The sequence below is a fragment of the Falco naumanni genome, chromosome 4 (genome assembly GCF_017639655.2).
Source record: "Falco naumanni isolate bFalNau1 chromosome 4, bFalNau1.pat, whole genome shotgun sequence".
Taxonomy (NCBI): domain Eukaryota; kingdom Metazoa; phylum Chordata; class Aves; order Falconiformes; family Falconidae; genus Falco; species Falco naumanni.
Window position 1 is genome coordinate 43,201,654 of NC_054057.1, and position 19,886 is coordinate 43,221,539.

The 19,886-nt window shown below is 42.6% G+C and overlaps 1 protein-coding gene across 1 annotated transcript in view; it reads left to right on the forward strand.

The window, feature by feature from the left end:
- The first annotated feature begins 2,453 nt into the window (after nt 1-2,453).
- Nucleotides 2,454-19,886, forward strand: part of KIAA1217 (KIAA1217 ortholog) — a 365,096-nt gene continuing 347,663 nt past the window's right edge. Inside the window, exons 1-2 of the mRNA XM_040590825.1 lie at nt 2,454-2,576; nt 18,936-19,051. Coding sequence (XP_040446759.1) covers nt 18,988-19,051 — 64 coding nt within the window. The 5' untranslated portion in view covers nt 2,454-2,576; nt 18,936-18,987. The remainder of the gene's footprint in view (nt 2,577-18,935; nt 19,052-19,886) is intronic.

A 19,886-nucleotide genomic window follows, 5' to 3' on the forward strand; every position in this document is an offset into this window, starting at 1 on the left:
TTTCCTTTAAAGCCTCCCCAGTTTGGACTAATCACCGTCTTGTTAGCTGTATAAAAGCACACTCTACTGTAGGAACCTATAGCCCAAGAGGCATTACAAGTAATGATAATAAACAAGTCCTTAGGATTACTTCAAGTGACAAATTCAAAGCTGGAAAAATGTAGTTAATATTATGATCATGAACTAAAGTACCGTTATTGTAGGTACTGTATTTTACATAAGGGCATATAGGGCATAAAGGTACTTTTATTTCTGGCATGTAAAGCCAAATGCCATTCAAAAATTATTCCTTTCACAAGTATCTTCAGCGGAGGGGCAATAATTTGTGCTAATGCTTGGGAAACCCAACCTGAATGTATTAATTTTGTGGTTTAGCAAGAAATGGGCAGTGTTAGCAAAAGCAAAACTCCATCGAAATAGCCTGACTTCAGGACACCAACAGGAAATTGTAATGAGTATCTTTTGCTGCTAGTGCTTACTGCTGTTGAGTAGAAGCACAAAACCTCGATAGATTCATGCACCGTAACGACAAACAGTCTTACTAAAAACACAGTTTGTGCATTTGATTTTCAGGACTGTGATCAGTTCATCATTTAAGGCAATGCTTGGCATTGCTGGAGCTGTTGTATGGGCTGCTGAATCAGAGACACTGGCTCTGCAGCCAGAGCTGTTAGACCTATTTCATGGTCTTGGGCAAATTATTTCACCTTTCCATACTTCTGTTTCCCCTGCCATCTCTTGCCTGTCTTACCTGCTTAGTCTGCACTGCAAATCTCCTAGACAGGCATTCTCTCTGTGTATGTCCAGCGGAAAGCCCAACTGAGTCTCAGTTCACCTGCAGCCCCTATGCATTGCTATGGTACAAATACAAATACTCATCATCAGCATAAGTGCGGCGTATCATACTTAGCAAAGACAAAGTCCTGGTAATAAGATTTCCTTCTAAAGCATCTACTTGAAAATCTCATGAGATGGGCAAAATGCCAATTAGTTATTTACTTACATTAGCAAGCATGAAGTTTGGAAGACTACACATTAATGATGTTGCAGCTCTAGCTCATGTCTAAGTGGGATTGTTCAGCTTCATAGAGGCCATTTCCCCCCCAGCATGCTATGCAGACAAGCTACATGCTTCATGATAGAGAGGTCAGGCTCAGACTGAACGCTTCCCAGACAGAAGTGTGTGCTTGTTGGGAGCAGGAGATGCAGAAAAGCAGAAACCAAAACCCATTTCGAAGATCACCTGCAAAATAAAAACACCATCCTCTATCAAAATAAACCAAGGCAACCTCGTGCCTTTGTAATCAGGGTTTCTAAATGCTGCCTGTTTTGAACTTTCTTGCTCTTACTAAAATTTCTCAGATAAGCAAGGTTTACAAAGATGGCAGCTGTTGCAGGAGGTATTGCAAGCTTGGGGAGCTCCTCTCAATGTGGTGCTATGCCACTCAGCATCGAGTCATTTTTGTAAGGGGGAAAAACAACAAGATTAATGTAGTGTATTTCATTCGTACATATTTTTTATGCTTGAGAGACCCTGATATTTTGGGTTTTTTTTAAACATGTATGCAGTTGTAGAAAGTTTCTATCATTTCTTATCCTCATTTTCTAGACGGATGACAGAGTTAACTGCATCCAAGATTAGCTTCTTATTTCAGGGCTCTGTGCATGTTCGGATTTTTGCTCACGATCTTTTTCACAGCTCAACTGGAGCATAAAAGCCCAGTTTGTCCGAACAGGTCTACTAATGCAATGCTGCCACAGAAGATGATGGTCACCTCCCCGCTGATGGATGTACTCCGATGGAAACCACTCAAGCCAGCAGACACTCGGGTGCCCTTAGATAGGAGGAAGGTTTCGGGGGTGCCGGGCCGCTGCCCTGGGGCGAGCCGCTGGCTGGGGACCCCCCCCCGCTGCGGAGCCACCCGGGCACTGCGTGCGCGAGGTAAAATGCAGCACGTGTAGGGCTGGTTTGGAGGTCTGAGTCACAGGAGCGACACGAATAAAGTGCTCAGCTTGATGCGGCTATTAGGATGCCTAATAAATATTTATAGCCCCTCACCGGGGAGGTGATTGACAGCACGGGGGCAATCCCTACCCAGCAGCTGCAGGCAAGCAGCCGCCTCGGGGAAAGGGTCCCCGGAGGGGTGCGCGCTGCCTCCGCACTCGCGGAGGGGCGTGGGACGGCCCTGGGCACCCCAGAGGTCCTGCCTTCCCGCCCCGGGTAGGGCTCGCCCCGTCCCCCGCCGGGACGAGCGGCCGCTGGGCTGCGCGGCGGGGCCCGCCCCGCCGGCCCGGCTCCCCCCGTGGGGCGGGGAGGGCGCTGCCGCAGTGACTGCAGTCCCGCGGAGAGCTGCGGAGCCGCCCGCCCCGCCGCAGCCGGGCTGCCTGCAGGTGAACTGAAAGTCGTCGGGCAGAGGGAGGCGGCGGCGGCGGAGGAAGCGTGCAGCCCGTCCTGCGCGGTGCAGCCCGTCCTGCGCGGTGCAGCCCGCCCTGCGCGCCGCAGCCCGCGGAGGCTCCGCGCCGCCCCCGGCTCTCGGCGGCGGCTGCACCCCGGCGCTGCGCAGCGCTCCGCGCAAGTGAGTGGCACCCGAAGTTTGCCTTCCCGGGGGGGTTGACCTTGGGGCGGCTGCGCCGTGGGCAGGTGGGGCTGAGCGGGGCGGGGGCCGGCGCCGTGGGGCTGCGCCCCCCTCCCGACGGCGCTGCCCGGGCCGCCGGCGAAGTTGGGGAGGCGACGGGCCGGGCGGCGCGGCCGCGGCGGGGAGCGCGGCGGGGAGCGCGGCGGGCCGGGCTGGTTCGGCCGCGCCGCATCGCTCGGCTGGGCTGGCTGGCCGGCCCCGTGCGTGCCTCTGCTTGTCTTCCGCTTGTGAGTAAACTTACACGTATGTCAAACTTAGAAGTTACTTATTGGTAGGCATGGAGTACCACAAAAATTACTTTTCCTCCAGAAATATGAAGGGGAGGGGGCGTGGATGTTGTGTGCGTTGACCGTAGTCAGAAGCTTTCCGCAACAGAATTACTGTGCTTTTGGAGGGGAACAGCACCCCCCCGCCACCCCCCCAGCCCTTAAGAACCTGCCGTTTGAGCCCTCCGGCCGAAAGCGTAGCTCCCCAGGGACCTCAGGTGCAGGGTCCCGAAGCCTGGACCCCCTGCCCTGCTCGCAGGGACCCGTGAGGGTGGAAGATGCTCAGTGGGATGTTTTGTGTGTGTCTTTTTTTTTTTTTTTTTTTTTTTCCCTCAGTGTTTTTGCCCTGAGGTATGATGTGCTGTCAGCTGAGGGCCAACTTTTGCTGCTGCTTCTGGAGTTAAAGCAAAACTATTGTTAACTTCCAGAATAGCAAAATTTGGCTTGTTGGTGTTTGGCAAAGTTCAGCCCCTGCATTGGTGAGCATGGGGATGTAAATTTCTCAGAACATTTAAATGTCATCTTTAGTGGTGGTTGGCTGGGTGTTTTTTTGTCTTTTTTTTTTTTTTTTTTTTTTGTGTGTGCGCTGCGGTTTAAAGTCAGTCATTCTTAATTTGCTTTCATTTCTTGTTCTTTTTCTGTCCTGATACGCTCAAAATACTTGTGTGGAGCTCTGCAGATGAGCATTACGTACTGCCCAGGGCAATCACCCACAGACTGTTTGCGTGTCTTGGGTTACTCAGGCTGCACGGACAGTAGCTTTTTCTTATTGTAAAAGCATAGTTAGGCTATTAGACAAAGCAGTGCCTAATATCAAATATTAAGATGTAATTTTGTAGACTTTTAGTAAACTGACTTTCTGCAAGTTAGAGAGGAAAATCAAAACCAATTTATTTTTTTCTTCTGACCTTGTGAATGAACTGTGTGAAGCAAAGCGCAGCGAGTATGCAGTGCGTAGAAGTCTGTATCACCTAACAATGATGTTTTTACACAGTGACCAAGCTAGAAGGTCTCTGACTATATATAACCAGGGCTTGCTTTCTTAACTGTATGTTTACCAAGAAATAAAACCTAATCTTGAATTCCTTTGAAAGCACCCAAATTAATGCATGTGGGAAGTTCTGTGCACTTAGCTGGTCTTGCTGTATGTACGGTGTCCAGGGTGCAGCGTTAATAGTGCACAACTCTTTCTGCAGCCAGAAACTTCCTCTGACTTCGTACTGTGTGTACCTGGAGCTCTGACTGATGTGCACAGGCCCAAAGATTTTTATACAATGTCATAGTTCAGGCTTGCGGGTTTTAGAGAACTTTTATCCACAGATCACTGCAAAATTAGAGGTTTAGTACTTAGTATTTTTAATGCTTCTGTGCCTGGAACTATACTGTTTTTTCCTGTATGGCAGATGAACTACTGTTTTGACAATTTGTTATAGTTTAGACCGGCTGTGTTTTCTGAAGCATTCAATGTACAACAATAAAACTACTGCATTTAGTTATTTTTTTTTCCCCTGGAATATGCTTCCCCCCTCCTCTGTAGAAGCACTGCCTTTGTATTCCTATTCATCATGGGTTTTGTGTGGGTTTTTTGTTTGGTTTTGTTTGGTTTTGGCTTTTTTTTTTTTGAACAGATAGATGTTCTGAATAGCTAACTTGCTGCCTATCCACTTATGCTATTTGAAATTGCAATCTCCTGTTTATTGCTTTGTGATAAATTACTGTTATTTAACTCATATAACTGTGCTGTTACTCCATACATGTAGCTTTGGGCTTCGGCTATAGGAAGAGGTGGGAAATGTTAGATTGCCTTTTTTCTGACATATTCCTAAGGAAGGCAGTGCTCTGGTATGGCAGAATTATTTCTTGTGAGAATAAATTCATTCCTCTGCGCTGAAGGTTAAAGCTTGGCAGCTCTCTAGTGTGGAGTCTTGTGTAATAGCTGCTGTCTGGGCAGTGGTTTTGTTGGGGCGCAGATGACGTCTAGGCTGCTGTTGGTAATAGTTTGGATTTTGTAAGGTTGCCCTTAATTGAACAGCTCTCTTGTGTTTGACATTTACTGTGACCTCTTGCTGTAAGCAAAGGGAGACAGTTAATGATTTTGAAGCTTGTCTTTCACTCAGAGTTGAAAATGAGATGTTTAGTTCTAGTTCCTGTTCTAACTCTCAGCCATGGTTGAAATGTCACTTTTTTGGTTATCCTATTGCATCCCTATTACACTTGGGATTTTTATATACATCCGGAAAAATTTTTGCATGTACTGAGAACCTAGGTACTTAAAGGTGGTTTTATAGATACAGAAATCTTAAAGATAACAATTATAAAAATAAGCAAGTCTTATGTTGATTAATCAGTAGAGGACTGACAGAAGTTAGAAGCAGTGAAGAAAATGAGGAGAAAGTAGACTGTAGGTGGCAAATATGGGACTAAGAAAAAGGACAACACTGAAGCAAGAAGCAGAGGACACAAAGCAAGCTGAAAGGGAGGGAACTGAAGAAAGCTGGGAAAGTGGGGTGGAACTAATGTTAGCTGACAGGGAAAGAGGTAGAATGTGGACTTTCTTTTTCTATTTGATCCATCACTTACATCCAGTTGTAATGAGTTAACAATCTGATGGAGGATGAAAGGTTATTTTTACTTACCACTCCTTATGCTGAATCTGTGTTTGGCACTGTTGTGGTAGGCAGAATCTCAAGCCTGTAGAGAGGAACTGTATTGCAGACCCAGCTAGTTGTCTTAGTCCGCTTCTGATAACTGATTAATCAGTTTTGTGTACTACCTCAGTACTGGGCTTTTCTGCTCAAGCAGTCCCTGTGACTGGTTTGTCATGATACCTGTACGTGTTTGCACCCCAGCAATGGTACCAAAACTGGCAACTTGCGCATTCGAAGGCTGGTTGATGGTAACTGCTTTCCCTCATAAATAGCCTGGCTGGAATGCAAATTGCTGACCTGGGGTGAAGGCCTTTCCAGTCCATTGCAATTACTTGGGCCTTTGGACCTCTTCCAAAACAGTGCTTTTCAACTAGGCATTGCTGATTCTTTAATTCTGCAAAAAATAAATTGCTTTTCCTTGAATGTGTTGTGCAGTGGTGCAAAGGGATTTTCTTCTGTCATACCAAACATCTAAATCCTCCTGACTGAAAAAGATGAGGTCCTTGGTCTTGATCCAGTGAAGACGTGCACATAATGCTTGACATGAAGTTTATCTGTAAGTCTCTCTAGATTTGTATTTGTAGATTTGGATTCATTAAAGATGTCTGGGAACTTGTATACATGGTTTATATATGCAAGACTGCTCCTATTTTTTTTTTCTTGACACAGTTGAATAATAGTGTTTCTTCCATTTTTCGTCTAATATAAGCTGGAATTGGCTATATTCTTGAATGCCTCAGAATTCATTAAATAATGGGATGATAGTTTTCCAAGCCAGCATGAAATGAAGTAACTATAAACATGTACATAAAAATCAAGGAAAACACTGAGGTATTTGTTGCTAACGCTGAGGTATGCTGCTGGATCTTAGCGTAGTAACGTTATTTGTGCCAGGGTGATGGGTCATGCCAGGAACAGTAACAGGTTCTGTGGCAGGGACAGAATGGATTGGGGCAGTGCAGTGCTCCCTCCAGAAATATCCCTTGATGGATGGTAAAGTTCATGTTTTTTTGATTAAGAGGATATTAAAATGATCAGTTGTTAGCTCTTTTGTTCCAGTTTCCTTGGGTGGAGGAAGCGGAACAAACCCTCTTTTAGCTCCCATTGGAAACCTCTCAGGAAACCCTTGTCTGATTCATTGGAGTATCTCCAAATCACTTGATACGGTGTTTGAGTTTGTGCAGTTTAATGGTAAGTCTGTAAAATCTTGTGGACCCTGGGTGGTTTTTTAGTACAGTGTAGCTTTTGTATTTGTTACTGTATAGCTCCTTTCCTTGTTATCTCTTCCTTCTTCCTGGTAGCATTCTGCATCTTTTTACTTCAGGCCCCAAACTGCCTCTTTCTAAAGTGCAATTTGTATGTTGCCTTTTTCTTTTTTCTTTTTATGCAGTAGAGGCTAAAATCAGTTTGTAGATCTTATGAGGTGCAGGGGAAGCTGTTACTTTTCTATGTCCCTTTTTAGAGCATGGTGAGATGTGAAATGGTGCCTATGTGCAAGTCAGTAGGGATTTGGTTGAGAGCACCATGGGATGGTTGAGGTTGGCAGGCATCTCTGGAGGTAATCTTGTTTGGCCTCCCTGTTCAAGCAGGATCACCTGGAGCTGGTTGTCCAGGTGGCTTCTGAACATCTCCAAGGATGGAGACTCCAGAGGCTCTCTGGGCACCCTGTGCCAATGCTCAGTCAGTACTGCTAAAAAAGATATGAGTTTCTTTGATGTGGAATTGTAGTGGAGTCCTTACAACTTTTGTGACTGGGGATGAATATTATGAAGGATGAAATTTAAACTAACAAAACCCACCACAACAAAAAACTTGTGGTGCTGCTCAAACTCACAAGAGTTGGCATTTTACTCTTCAGCTTGCCTACCTGGTGCTTCCCTTTCATTCAGTCTCTCATGATCTGTATCCCAAAGGAGGATTTCAGTGTTTCTTGTGCTCGTGCTCGTTTCCTTCATAAGGATGGAGCAGGAAGCCCTGCTTGCACTACTGGCTAAAAGGACCCCTTAACTCTGGAAGAATGCAATTTAGTCTTGTCAGATTTAGGAGTTATGGACAACATGCGTCCCAACATACATACGTGCATCCCTCCTGCTTTTTTTCTCTACCAGTGTGATCCTAGGGCTCACCCAGCTCACGCTGGTGTGTGCTTCATCTTGCTGTTCCCACATTTGGATATGCAGTTCAAACAGACCTCTCCCTAGCTGGAGTCCCAAGTCTCACAGGAGATTTTCTGGGGAGCAAACAAAATCTGTATTTATTTATTAATTTGCAGTTTGTGATGTGTTCTTAGAATTTAAAAAAAATGTTACAGGTTGTGAAATGTGTCACTGCATGACTAACATTGCAACATTACTCTTTACTTTCCTTAGAATTCACTGAAACTATATTGCATAAATCCAGTCTTGCTGCATAACTAGGGTGTAACGTACAGCATCATATGCATGACTACTTATAATTAGACATTTACTAATTGTGCATAGCTTTCAACCTAGGAAGGTTCTTAAAAGTGAAATGTAGCAGTATTAAATTTTTCTTACAATTGGCTTACTAGTTCCTGTTTAAACCAACTTTTTCTTGCATAAAAATAGAATAATAGAAGATGCTCTATAAGCATGTCAGAGTTCAGCATTATGTTGTTGGATATTGGGATGCCAATGAGGGAAAGCTACAGGGTTCTCCTGGGGTCACATAGAACAGAACATGGATGGTAAGACAGTTAAAACTGCGTATTGCTTTAGTAATGATGAGTCCTACCTTGGAAATTGCATTCTGTTTGGCAAGAGGTCTAAATTATGTGCTTAGGAAATATCTTCTGTCTTTTATTGCTATGACTTTGTATGGAGGTTACTTGGAAGTGTTTGCTGGAAAAAGTTTTGTGGAATTATTTGTCTTCATTTTTAAATCCTTAAGGATGGATTATACGTGTTTGTCATTTAGTCATAGAGTATGCAATTAGTACTTTGGCTGAACACTTATTATGCATTTACCACGGAAATGCTTTCCATTGTAACTTTATTCTAATAAACCACATTTTAGTATGGATAATTCCCTTTTAACATAATTGGAATATGGAGCTAATACTTAGACGTCTTCAGTTCTGAGACTGATGGGATAGTTGTAGTATGCTACCACAATATCAGCGAAGCAGAATTGGAAATAAGTGTGAAGGAGTTGTGTATTATAAGTATAACTGTAAGATTTTTGTACTCCATCCAGTCCTGTTTCTAGCAGTCTCATATGTGGTGGCATAGTCATTATAAAGGCTTTAATTGGCTAAAAGCTTGCCAGCTTGCATTTGCCAACTATGCTGATATCATGGCCAAACTTTTCAAGAGCATGTAGTAATCTGCAGTTGGCTGAGAACAGCGGATATAAATAGATGATATGGTGCTGAATTACAATTGATTATTGAAATTCAGCTAGTATGTACTAGATAGCCATAAAAAGGCAACTTTGTTTCCCTAATATGGGACTTCAAGTGAATGCAGTCTCTCTCTCTCTTTTTTTTTTTCTGGGTTGGGTTTTTTTTTTATTTAGCAAAGTTAATGTTTATCATAAAATCTAGCTCATAGTTTTGTGACTTTTTGCAAACACAAATCTTTTTCTGTTCTTAAAAAGAAAAGAGTTGTGGTCTATCATCTGGTTGGTTTCCAGTAGAAACAGTTCATTATTTTATTTTAGGGTTAGGCAAAAGTTGGATGAAGACTGTATTTTATACATAAATTGCTTTTCAAGCATCTTGCTTCAGAAATCATGTTGGAGAACAGCAGTATCTAGCTGATAGCCCTTTCAAAATTATTTGCATTGCCTCTTCCCAGTAATAAAGAATATTCTGGAACTTTAAAAATGGTAAACCACAAAGTCTTATTAATTGAATCAGTTTTTGCTAATCTGTGTTTTGCTCCATAATAGTGCCTTCCAGAGATTAGAATAACATCGAGATCCAATTGCATGACATGTTGTGGCATGTATTGTAAGGAATCATGGGATAAATCAGGCTGGAAGGGACCTCAGAAGATCTCTAGAGCAGCCCCCTGCTCACAGCAGGGGCAGCTGTGGTATCAGACCAGGTTGCTCAGAGCTTGATCTGGTCATGTCTTGAAAAAATGTAAGGATGGAGCCTGCGCAGCCTCTCGGGGCAAGCTGTGCTGCTCCTTGACTCTCCTCACAGGGAAAATAGCTTTATGGGGTGCATGTTTCTCCAGCCTGTATGATTGGTGTGTGCTTCTGCATTAGATCTTACCTTCATTGTGTTGCCTAACAGGAGGTTTTTCAGTTTGATTTTGGAAGAAGAGAGTCAGTTCCCTGACGTAGGGTTCGACCTATGTGCTTGGGCTGTTTCTTCTGCATGCAGAGAAGCTGGGTGCCTCAGAATCCAAGCTAAAAAGCTAAAACCCACTTCCTGGGGCAGGAGGTGCCGAGAGTGAGGAAATGCTGCATATGGGTTATGTTTGATACCTAAGCTCCATGGAGACAGGCTGTCAGAGGCAATGCCAAGTATTGGGTGTGCAAGAAGTCCAAAGTCTAGCATTTGCAAAGCAGTACGTGAGGCTGAGATGATGACCTAGTTCCTGAAGCTTTGTGGCTGTGTTGTGCAGCTAGAAAAGCCAACATTTAGTTGTTGACTTCCCTCTGCTCCTTTGAAACTTGGGAACTGATTATGAATAGTTTGGGTAATTTTTAGGTCAAAGACAAGCAGGTTAGTTGGAAGTACTTTCAGTAGTGTTTCAAGTTACTTTGTACGTTGCTGCCTTTCAAACTAGCAGTTCTTCTGTAGTAGGTGTCATGTGAGTGGTGATCTTGAGCACCTAGTTCCCACGTCCAGCATCACTTGGCATGAAAATGGGAAAGATGCTCAGCAATGCCTCAGTCTAGGTAGATTTAAACCCGCATCTCCTAACCTAGTATCTTAAGTTGCTGAGGGCTATTTATGTGTCTTCTGTTGAAACTCTGCAGCTGGATGGACAAACTTCAACATTCATGGGGGCAGGAAACTATAAAGCTATTTCCAATTTTTAGTGAGATGGTGATGATGAGGAACAGGGGCCGATTGAGCACTGATACCACTGAGCTAGTGCTCACCATTTGGAGATGCAGTCTCTCAGGCTTTATCAGTGCTGCTGTGAAGTTTCTCACTGCTGCTGTATTCACTAATGGCATTAATGATGGATACATCAGCTGTCAGCGTGCTAATAAGCATCATTAACTGTCCTCAAAGCAGCTAAATGACACAGCTGTTGAAAAGGCAGGGGTTGCACACAGCCTCGTGTCTGAGCTCCTCTCTCAGCTCTAATGGATGGAGCTCACAGAGGGAAAACTTGGAGGCAGATGAGACTGTGTGAGATTCTTCCTTTTGATGTTTGCTTTAATGTTAACAGAGCACCAGTGTGCACTACAGTTGTTTGACTGGTGTATTGTTTCGGTGTTTCTGATGTTAGTATTGAATTACAATATGATACCTAAAAGTTTCCAAACTATGCAGTAGGCACATTAATTCTCTTTTAACTTGTTTTAACCTTAAAAAGTGTATACCTAACATGAGAAATGTTTCTTCTGTGTCTACCTGACAAAGGTGTCTTCCTCGGTTACTTGTAGGTGCAGATTTACTGGTATGTTAACTCATATTTTACTGGTTTCAAGGTGCTGTCTTGTTAATGCTAAATGTTACCATTTTTCTTGTTAAACTAACTGCCTCTGGTAGGTATTAAGTTCCTATTACTGTACTTTTGTAATTTCATAATGCAAGTCTTATAACCAATTCTTTTATGGGATTCTCTTTATGGTCTCTGGCACAGAACTTGGTCTGTAGATTGCTCAGTAAAGACCAGACCTCTGAATGCTTTATATCATTCACAATAAATTGGACTGTTCACTAGGATCCAGAACAGCAATTAACTGCTGAATTTTATTTTTTTTTTCTTCTAGGAAGGAGCAAACTCCGCTCATGTTTTTGGGAGGGTTGAGAAGCGGCACACTTCTGCTGGGTGACCGCGGTTGCAGGGCGGTGGGGGCTGGGGGTCTGTGGGGTGGGCGGGAGGTCGGCATCGCTGCCCCTTCCTAGACATGGGGTGCGTGGGCTGGGAGTGGGCTGGGCGGCTGCCGAGGCCTCGGCCGTGGGGGGCTCTGCCCCAGGGGTGGCGGCAAGGGGCTCTGCCCCGTGCCCGGCTGCGCCCCTTGCCACCCTCGGCTGAGCGCACAAGATGGGACTTGTCCTTGGCAGGACATCTGCGCCGTAGCGCTGTCGCTTGTGGGGCCCTGGGGTCAATGCCATTGTATGTGTCCAGCAGAGCTGCAGAGGTTCCGTGGGGCGTTGTGTGCAGGGCAAGAACAAGGGTCCCTTTCTTATGCAGGCTGCGGGCATGGAGCAGGCTTCTGGAGTTGCTGGCAACTTTTCACGAACGATGAAGTTTTACTTTTTTCTTACTAGCTTTGTTTTTATGGCTCACATTTTTAAAATGCTGAACAAATATCTGTAAAGGGCACTGAGGAAGCTGAAAATTATTAAGATTTAAATATATGAAGTATGGTGATGTAAATATTTAAAATCTAATAACATTTTTTAAAATAAAATATTAAAAAAAAAATCTCATTTATTCTTTCCCTCCTTTGGTAGATTGTTCTAGTTGGAGGCAATCCTGAATGGGGTTCTGTTGCTCACCCCCGCAAAGGGAACTCCCATTTTCTGCAAGTGTTTAACTGCTTGTCTGCTCTGTCTTACACAAGAGGAATTCAGTGAAGGTGTTCTTTATCCCAAAGAATTTCAAAGAACAGCAGAGATCTAAACTGTCTAAATTTATAATAGCTTTATGGCTTTTCTGTTTGCTGAAAACAGTTCTTTTCTTGACTAGATTTCTGATTTCAAGGCACCTAGCTAAGTGCAGATGTTCTTGTGCACAGCAACTGATGTACCACTTGTGTACGTGTGTGTGTGTGTACGCGACTTACCCATCTGCCTGGGGTGTTAAGTCCCTGGGCTTACACCTGAAGTGATGTCAAGGGTGCAGAGATGTGTAAGGAACAGCATTTGGATGCTTTCACGTATCCAAAATGGAAGCTGTTCTGCTTTACTCTTCCATTTGCTGGAATTAATTTCAAGTGGAAAGTATGTTAAGAGCAACTTCTGTTTACAGAAGCACGCATCATTGCTGAAGAGACCTGGAATCATTTTAATCTGCTTGTTGATTTCTCGTGTTTCTATTCCTCTGCCTTTGCTCTGTTGCTGCTGTGTCTGTTTCTGCAGTTTTCTCATTATGTTCCTCCCATTTGTCCCAGGAAGAGTCCTTGAGCTGTTCCTGCCTGCCTGGGTAGCGTACGGCATGCCCTGTGTTTTGTTCTGCAGCTGTTGGCACCATCTCTGCTTGGCCCACGGATGGGAGGGAAAATGACCTCTTCCCAGCTTACATTGTGCTATGCAGTTCCATTAGTTACATATCATATGGCATAATGCGGCATCACTTGCCCCTCAGCAGAGTCCCCTTCTCTCAGGGCAGTTCTTGGACCTGCCTCTTGTATGTGCAGCGGCAGATTTTTGCATCATTTGCCCCTCGTGTGAATTCTTGTACTTCAGGGAAGGGGAAGCAAAGAGGGAAAAATACACTTTAGTTTTTCTTTTTCTTTTCTCTGCTTATTGTGGTGGTGAGTAATCTTCTCCAGATCCCAAAGATTAAAACAAAAGCCTGCATCTGGCCCAGACCAAAATCCCGTTCTGGTGCTGGGAAGGGCAGGGTGGGAGGTGATAGCTGGGGCACATGGGGGTTTGGTGAGCACCCTGACTGCAACTTGGTGGGGATCTGCTGGCCTCCACCTGGCTGCCACGCTCAAACCCTTGCACTTTCCAGGGCTTTGCACTGAGAATGGTGTGTTTCCTTTGGGGAGCCTTAATCTGAGTCTTAAAAATGCATGTGAGCTAATGGGGCAGGAGAGTGAAAAGCAAAATGTGTGAAAGCATTGCAGAGCCATGGAAGAACTGGGCAGCTCATGTTTTCTGAGGTGCATGAAAAAGCTTTAACATTTAGAATTTAATTTTCTTTGATAATCTCCTTATTCACCATTAAATTAGTCTTCAGGGATTCTAACCTGTGCTGTTCATCACCTTTCTTTGCTTTCCGCATCATGTCATTGAGGAGCAGACTGTGCTGCCCAGTCACAGGAGTATCTTGAGAAGGAGCTGGCTTCTGCCTCTTCTGCAAAGCAAAATCCTGAAATACATTAGTGTTTTTAATGCAAATTTAAAATAGCTGGATTTTTATTTTTCTTTTGCTTTTTTTTTTTTTAATATACCTAAATCTCAACATTTTGACCGCAAATTCTCTTATTTGAAATGAATTTTCTGATTTCTGTCTACCTGTTTGTTGGCTATATCAGGAAGTGCTACAATCTAAACAACTGAAGTTAAGAGGTCTGTCTTCTGCCAAAAGACTGGTGTTTCGGGTAGGAGACACACACCATTAAAAAACACAGTTTGATAAATATTTGAGGGGAAAAAGCTTCTAGACCTTTTTGAAGGTGAGTGTCTTAGAGGAGAATCAGATATAGAATGAAAGCGTAATAGGAAGTATATATTACAAATTAAAAAATGTGGGCATATATTTTTTTCCTAAATGAAAAGTTTAATTATAAAAATTACCATGGAGATTCAGAATACAGCATTTTACTCCATTTCATTGAGGTTTATAATTTGTAGTCTTGAAGTTTGAGCACAAGAAGCCATGCCATATAAGAATTTGAATTGTTAAGAAATATTTTCGTCCAGTGGAAAAATCTTCAAATACAAATTATATATTCAGTGTATGTCCTAAATAGAACATGAAAAGGTTCTAAGATGATATCTTAAGAGACAGTAGTCTTCCAGATCACACTCCTTTTTCTGTAGGTAAAGAGATAATTTATGGCTTGTTGATATTAAAGGGATTTGTGGTAATCGGTGTTCCTCACATAAAAGAATGTATAAGCAACATCAACTAATAATGCAGGTCTTTGATTGTCATCTGTAGCTTTACTTTAAACATTATGAGCATTGCTATTTAGCCAGTCTGGGATTAAATTAAATCTATGAGCTAATTTAAAAACAAACAAACAGCCCCCACCCCCCCACCCCCCCCAGCAAAAATCTGGAAGAACTGTGGACTGAACATAAGTTTGGCAGTACAATGTTTTCTTGTCATATGGTATTTGAGAAAGCCGAGTTTTCCCAAAGTTGAATCTTTACATGGTATCATGTTCCTTTGAAAACTTATTAGGAATGTAAATTAGGTGCATTGCTCAGAATTTTGCACAAGGGGCTCACCAGAAAAGTAATTCTCAAACCTAGTAGAGTTAGTCTGAAATACTGGGGGTGGTAGACATGTGGCTGGATTTTTTTTTTTTCTTTTTTCTTTTGCTCTTCAGGATCTGTTATTTAAAAAGTCACTCTGTAATAAATTCTCCAAATCAGACCAATAAATGTTGTTGGTTGAGCTTGTAATCCTTCACTTCAGTATTTCATTATTACATTTCTCTTTTTTTTTTTTTTCTTCAATTTCAGAAGCACTGTCCCTGCAAAGACAGGATTCCATGGTAATTTATAAACAGAATGTGTGTGTGTATATATATATATGTTTGTAAATGTGTGTGTATATGTATGTATGTAAAATTGAGCTATATGGGTACATATTTCATTTTGTATTTTTATACAAATATATTGACACTTCAAAAAATTCTTTTGGATTAACAGTCTTATTCATTCAAAGAGTGTAGTTATAAAATGGACAAATATTTTGATGGTACAGAAACTTTTATTTTTAGGAACTAAAGAATAGTGAGGCTGTAAGAAAGAACTGAACAATCCCTCCATCCTCAGCTCTCTCTGCTTCGGTCCCCTTGAATCTCCTTCGAAAGAGAGCTTGCTGCCTGCAGCACCTTCCTAGCCGAAAGTTAACCGCTTCTTCCTTATTGTGGGTGGTGAGAGATCTTGGTGAGGTCATTTGGGGAGCAAGTCAAGATCCCTGAAGTTGGTTTGTGGAAGACTGCTTGAGCTCCCACCACTGGGGATTGAAGGGTACCCTCAGAATCCCTCTGCCCGAGAGCGTAGAGGTGGTTCCGTTCATGTAGTATGTGACTTCTCTGCTTTAAAGTTGAAACTGAGTTCATGTTTATTTCCTTGAATGTTTCATATTTAAAAATGAAGAGTAATTATCTGTAGTGGCACACTAAATAAACTGCTTTTTTCCTCTTCAGAAACACTTTACCCCTGGAGTATTCAGCAGCGGCAGTGTAAGTCAGTTGCTGTGTTCAGATAATATGATTTCTTTCCTGGCCCTGCTTTCTTGCTGAACTTTTATCTTGTTAAAATGAATATTTTACGATTAAGAACACTTGGTCACATCTGGTACTTCTTGAAAATGGTTGCTTTTCCAAGAATAGCATGCAAACACAAAATCGGAATCGTAAGCAGATGTTTGCTAATATGGCCATAGATAACCTTTCAGCTTCATGCTTAATTTTCATAAATAACCATCTGTAAAGAATGCAGATTAATGGAGAACAGAGATAATCTCTGTCAGTGTTAATATGTTAACTTTACTGTGTTGCTGATGTTGTACTTGTTACTATAAAATAGCATTATTTATTGTATAAAATTGTCAACTGCTGTTTTCAGAAAAGTGACATTTTGTTTTTGCTTTTTTACAACCTGGAAATGCTTGCCTTTTTTTTTTTTTTTTAAAGAACACAAGGTGACTACCTGGGTCAATGAGATTGCTAATTATGGCTTAATTCTTCCACCCATCTATACGTTGTTTGTCAGAGCGCTGCAGAATGGAGGGAATTTCTGGCTTTTTGTTTGTCTTTGCATTTTCAGTGAGCTTGGCATGGCTTTCGCAGCAGAGCTGGTAAAAGTAGGCATTGGCTCCCTTGACTGCTGGCCTCAAAGCAGCACATTTAAGCTTATTTAAAATAAATACAAATAAATCTGTTCATAAGTCAGGCCAGTATCCTTTGGTTCTCTTCTTACATTATTCCCTTTTAAAATTATATTTAATAGTTTTGGATAGTTCAGCTTACAGATGTAGCTGACAGTGGTTTTCCTTCACTGAAAGGTCTGCTGGTCACCACTGGAGCAGGAGGCAAAGGAGTAAGCTGTGCTGCCCACTGCCTGTTCCCTTCTGGAAGGGTCCTTGTCATAGTGGGGCCTCAATTAGTGGCAGAACGTAGTCAGATGCCGTCACAGGGAAGGCATGACATGGGACAATGTCAGAAGTGTCCCTTAAACAGTAGGAGCCATGGTGTCTGGATGCTGTAAGCAGGAGGCAACTGCTGCCTGTGTTCTGCTGAGGCACCTGGTATGTCGTGTCTTTAGTGCAGCTCTTGATGGTGGGTTGGGAGTTCAGGATGGGGGTAACTACTCGTGCATCTGAAAAATAAGTGTCGGCAGAGGCAAGTTTGGAAAGCAGTGTGAATTACCAAATCTGCTTGCCCAAAGGATGAACCTTGTAAAGGAGAGGTGTGAAGCACATTGGTGTGGTGCTGCCTGGGCCGTGCCACCGGCTGGATCCTGGACTTTTTAGTTCAGAAGCTTTGGAACCTCTCACTTGATAAGAATATTGACATTCCTCAGAAACAGAGCTGCACATGAGCATAGAAACTACCTCTCAGCTTCCAAATTTGTAGATGATGTAAAAAACTGTTTTGGGAAAAATAACACAGAGCTGAGAATTCATTAGTGTTGCTCGCATTATAGTTGAAATACCTTCAAAGAGAAGCTAACAATTAAAATAAGTTCAGAAGCAGAGGAACCTTGCAGGCATTAGAGAAGGGGTGGGTAGAGGCTTATGTGCTAACAAAATATCCCCAGCTAGAATATTATTTTACATCCCCTGTTCTCTAGTTAGTTCCCTTGGTAATTTACAATTGAAAAATAAAATTTACAATTATAGCTGATTAGATATTATGAGTTTTCAACAAAGCATGTTTGTGTTCTGTATGCAATTATTACAGAGTTGCTGGGCACAACTTGGTAGTTGAATATGCGTTATCTTTTGTGTTCAAGCAATTTAGCCTCTTCTGTTTTGTATGAAGAATGAACTGTGTTGTCCTCAAACTACAGCAGTCTTTGGATAAATGATATTTTATATGATTTTTTAAAAACCAGTTATTCTTTTCCAGCTTTATAATGAAAAATAACCTAATTTAGTCAAGTATAGTCTATACAAAATATTTTGATTATGCCAGTGGTGATTGCGTAGACTGCATTCAGGTTTAAATAAGCAGCGTTGCTCTTCTCCATTTGGAAGACATAAACCCAGCAACACTTTCTGGCTCCTCTTCCTTCTGCTGGTTCACTTACCTGTATGTGTTCAAGTTCAGCCCTTTTAAACATAGATGTGAATCTGTGGTTCTTCTTAATGGATTGTCTGGGCTTGTTCTGAAAAATGCTACTTGTGCATCTTGATGCGGATGTTGGAGGCAATAATAAAGCATCTTTCCAGCGTGGCACTCTTTCGCTGGGAAACTGAAGCAAGGAGAGGCAGAGGCACTGAGATTCTGCCTTTTGCTTTCTGTTTGGGTAGTTTGAGACTCACTAATGCAGCCACTGGGTTTCAGATGTGACCAGAGATTCCCTGCTGTTAAGCACTGTTCCTAAAACTACTTTTGCTTTGAAGTTTTGAGAGAGCATAAGCTGCAATCATCAACCTACCAGACTTTGTGAATATGGACTGTTGGCCTTAAGCTTAGGAAATATCACTTAAATCACTGTCAGATGCCAGTTAAAGAGCAAATTGCATAATTATATCTCAGCCTTCTGGTAGATTCACATTAGTTGGTGTACTTTGAATAATGCTTATTGTTTTAAGGTATTATCACCTTGGACCTAAATCACATCAGTTGCATAATCTTTAAACTCATTATTCTTGAATGATGGTAAATAATGTTACTGTTCTTCTAAACTTTCTTGCTTCTAGGTATAACATTTTATTTGAAATGACTAAAAGTAACTTGCCCATTTCCAGGATTCATTCATTTGTTTTGGTGAAACAAAGCTGATAGTATTACAAATGCAGAGAGCTCACAATTTCTTCAGGCATGTATCAACTTTGCCTTGTGATGAGACACTAAAGGGTAGCTGGTACTTTAAAATTCGGATCGTCTGTTTGCTAACAACTGCTGCAGGGGATTGCTGCTGGGTTAAAAACGTTTGGTTTTGAGATCAGAGGGTTATTTTCTGGTGTGTATAGCTGTTAAATTGCTCATACTTCCAGCTTTAATTGCATTTTAACAAACAATGTTTGGTTAGTCAACCTTGATGTGTTTTGCAGGGTTTTCAGCTGTGGTGATGCCACAGCTGTGTGTGCCGGTTTCAAAAGCGGCTTCGGCACATTCACTCTTGACTCACTTTTTTTCTGTTTTAGGTTTTCTCGAAGCCACAGCTTGCTGGCAGCCACTGTGCTGGGATGCCCCGGCATGCCTCATGGCAGAGCTACCCGGCCGCCCCGCTGGAGCGTGGCGCTCCCCTGTAGGGAGCTGGGTAAGTGTGAAAGCTCGTCCCTGGTGTAGAAAACACTGCCTGCATCTCTCCTGTGTTCGGACACAGTGGTATCTGTGACAAACCTGGCGATATGGGTTGCTTTCATCGGCCCCTTCTAGTGCATCTTACCATGCTTTCCTGGCTTCTTGTACATCGGAAGAAGGTCTGCTAGCTAGTGATGGATGCATGTGTGGCTTTTTTTATTTCTGATGCGCTTGGGAGACGGCTTCCTCTGGAGAGGTGGTTATGTGTTTGGTAGATGGGGAGTATATAGAGGCAGAGTTAATAGGGGTTGAAAATGTTCCCTAAGATGTGAGTTGTCCCTTCATTGTCCCCCCCTTTTTTTTCATATACAAAAGGTAAACGTTTGGGCAGGGAAGATAGGTTAGAGGAGGTGCATCTGAAACATCCTCCAGCTCCCCTCTTTTAAAAATAACGTTTCTTGAAGACTGTTGTGGTTTTTCTGGGTTTTCTGCCATGAGCTGTGTTGATTTGTTTCACACACTTTGAGCCCCATCACATCGTCCATGTACTGCTAAAATTTGTTAGGGGATGTTACCTGTTATAAATAATTACTCTCTATGTGGTACTCCGGTTGAATCATTTCCCTTCTGCAAAACTAAGGTGTAGTGGGTAGCTGGGGCCTCCTGTCTGACCCTCTAAGAAAGGCATTTGGCTGTGTTTAGTGTCTGAATTGGAACACGGTCGTTTTTATTATTTTATCAGCGTATAGATCAGTATGTCTGCTAGGGAGTCTTGCTGAGCCACAGCAAATGTGGCTTACAGTTCTCATCTTTGGGCATAAATCTAGATATTTACGTGTCCAGTGGTTGTG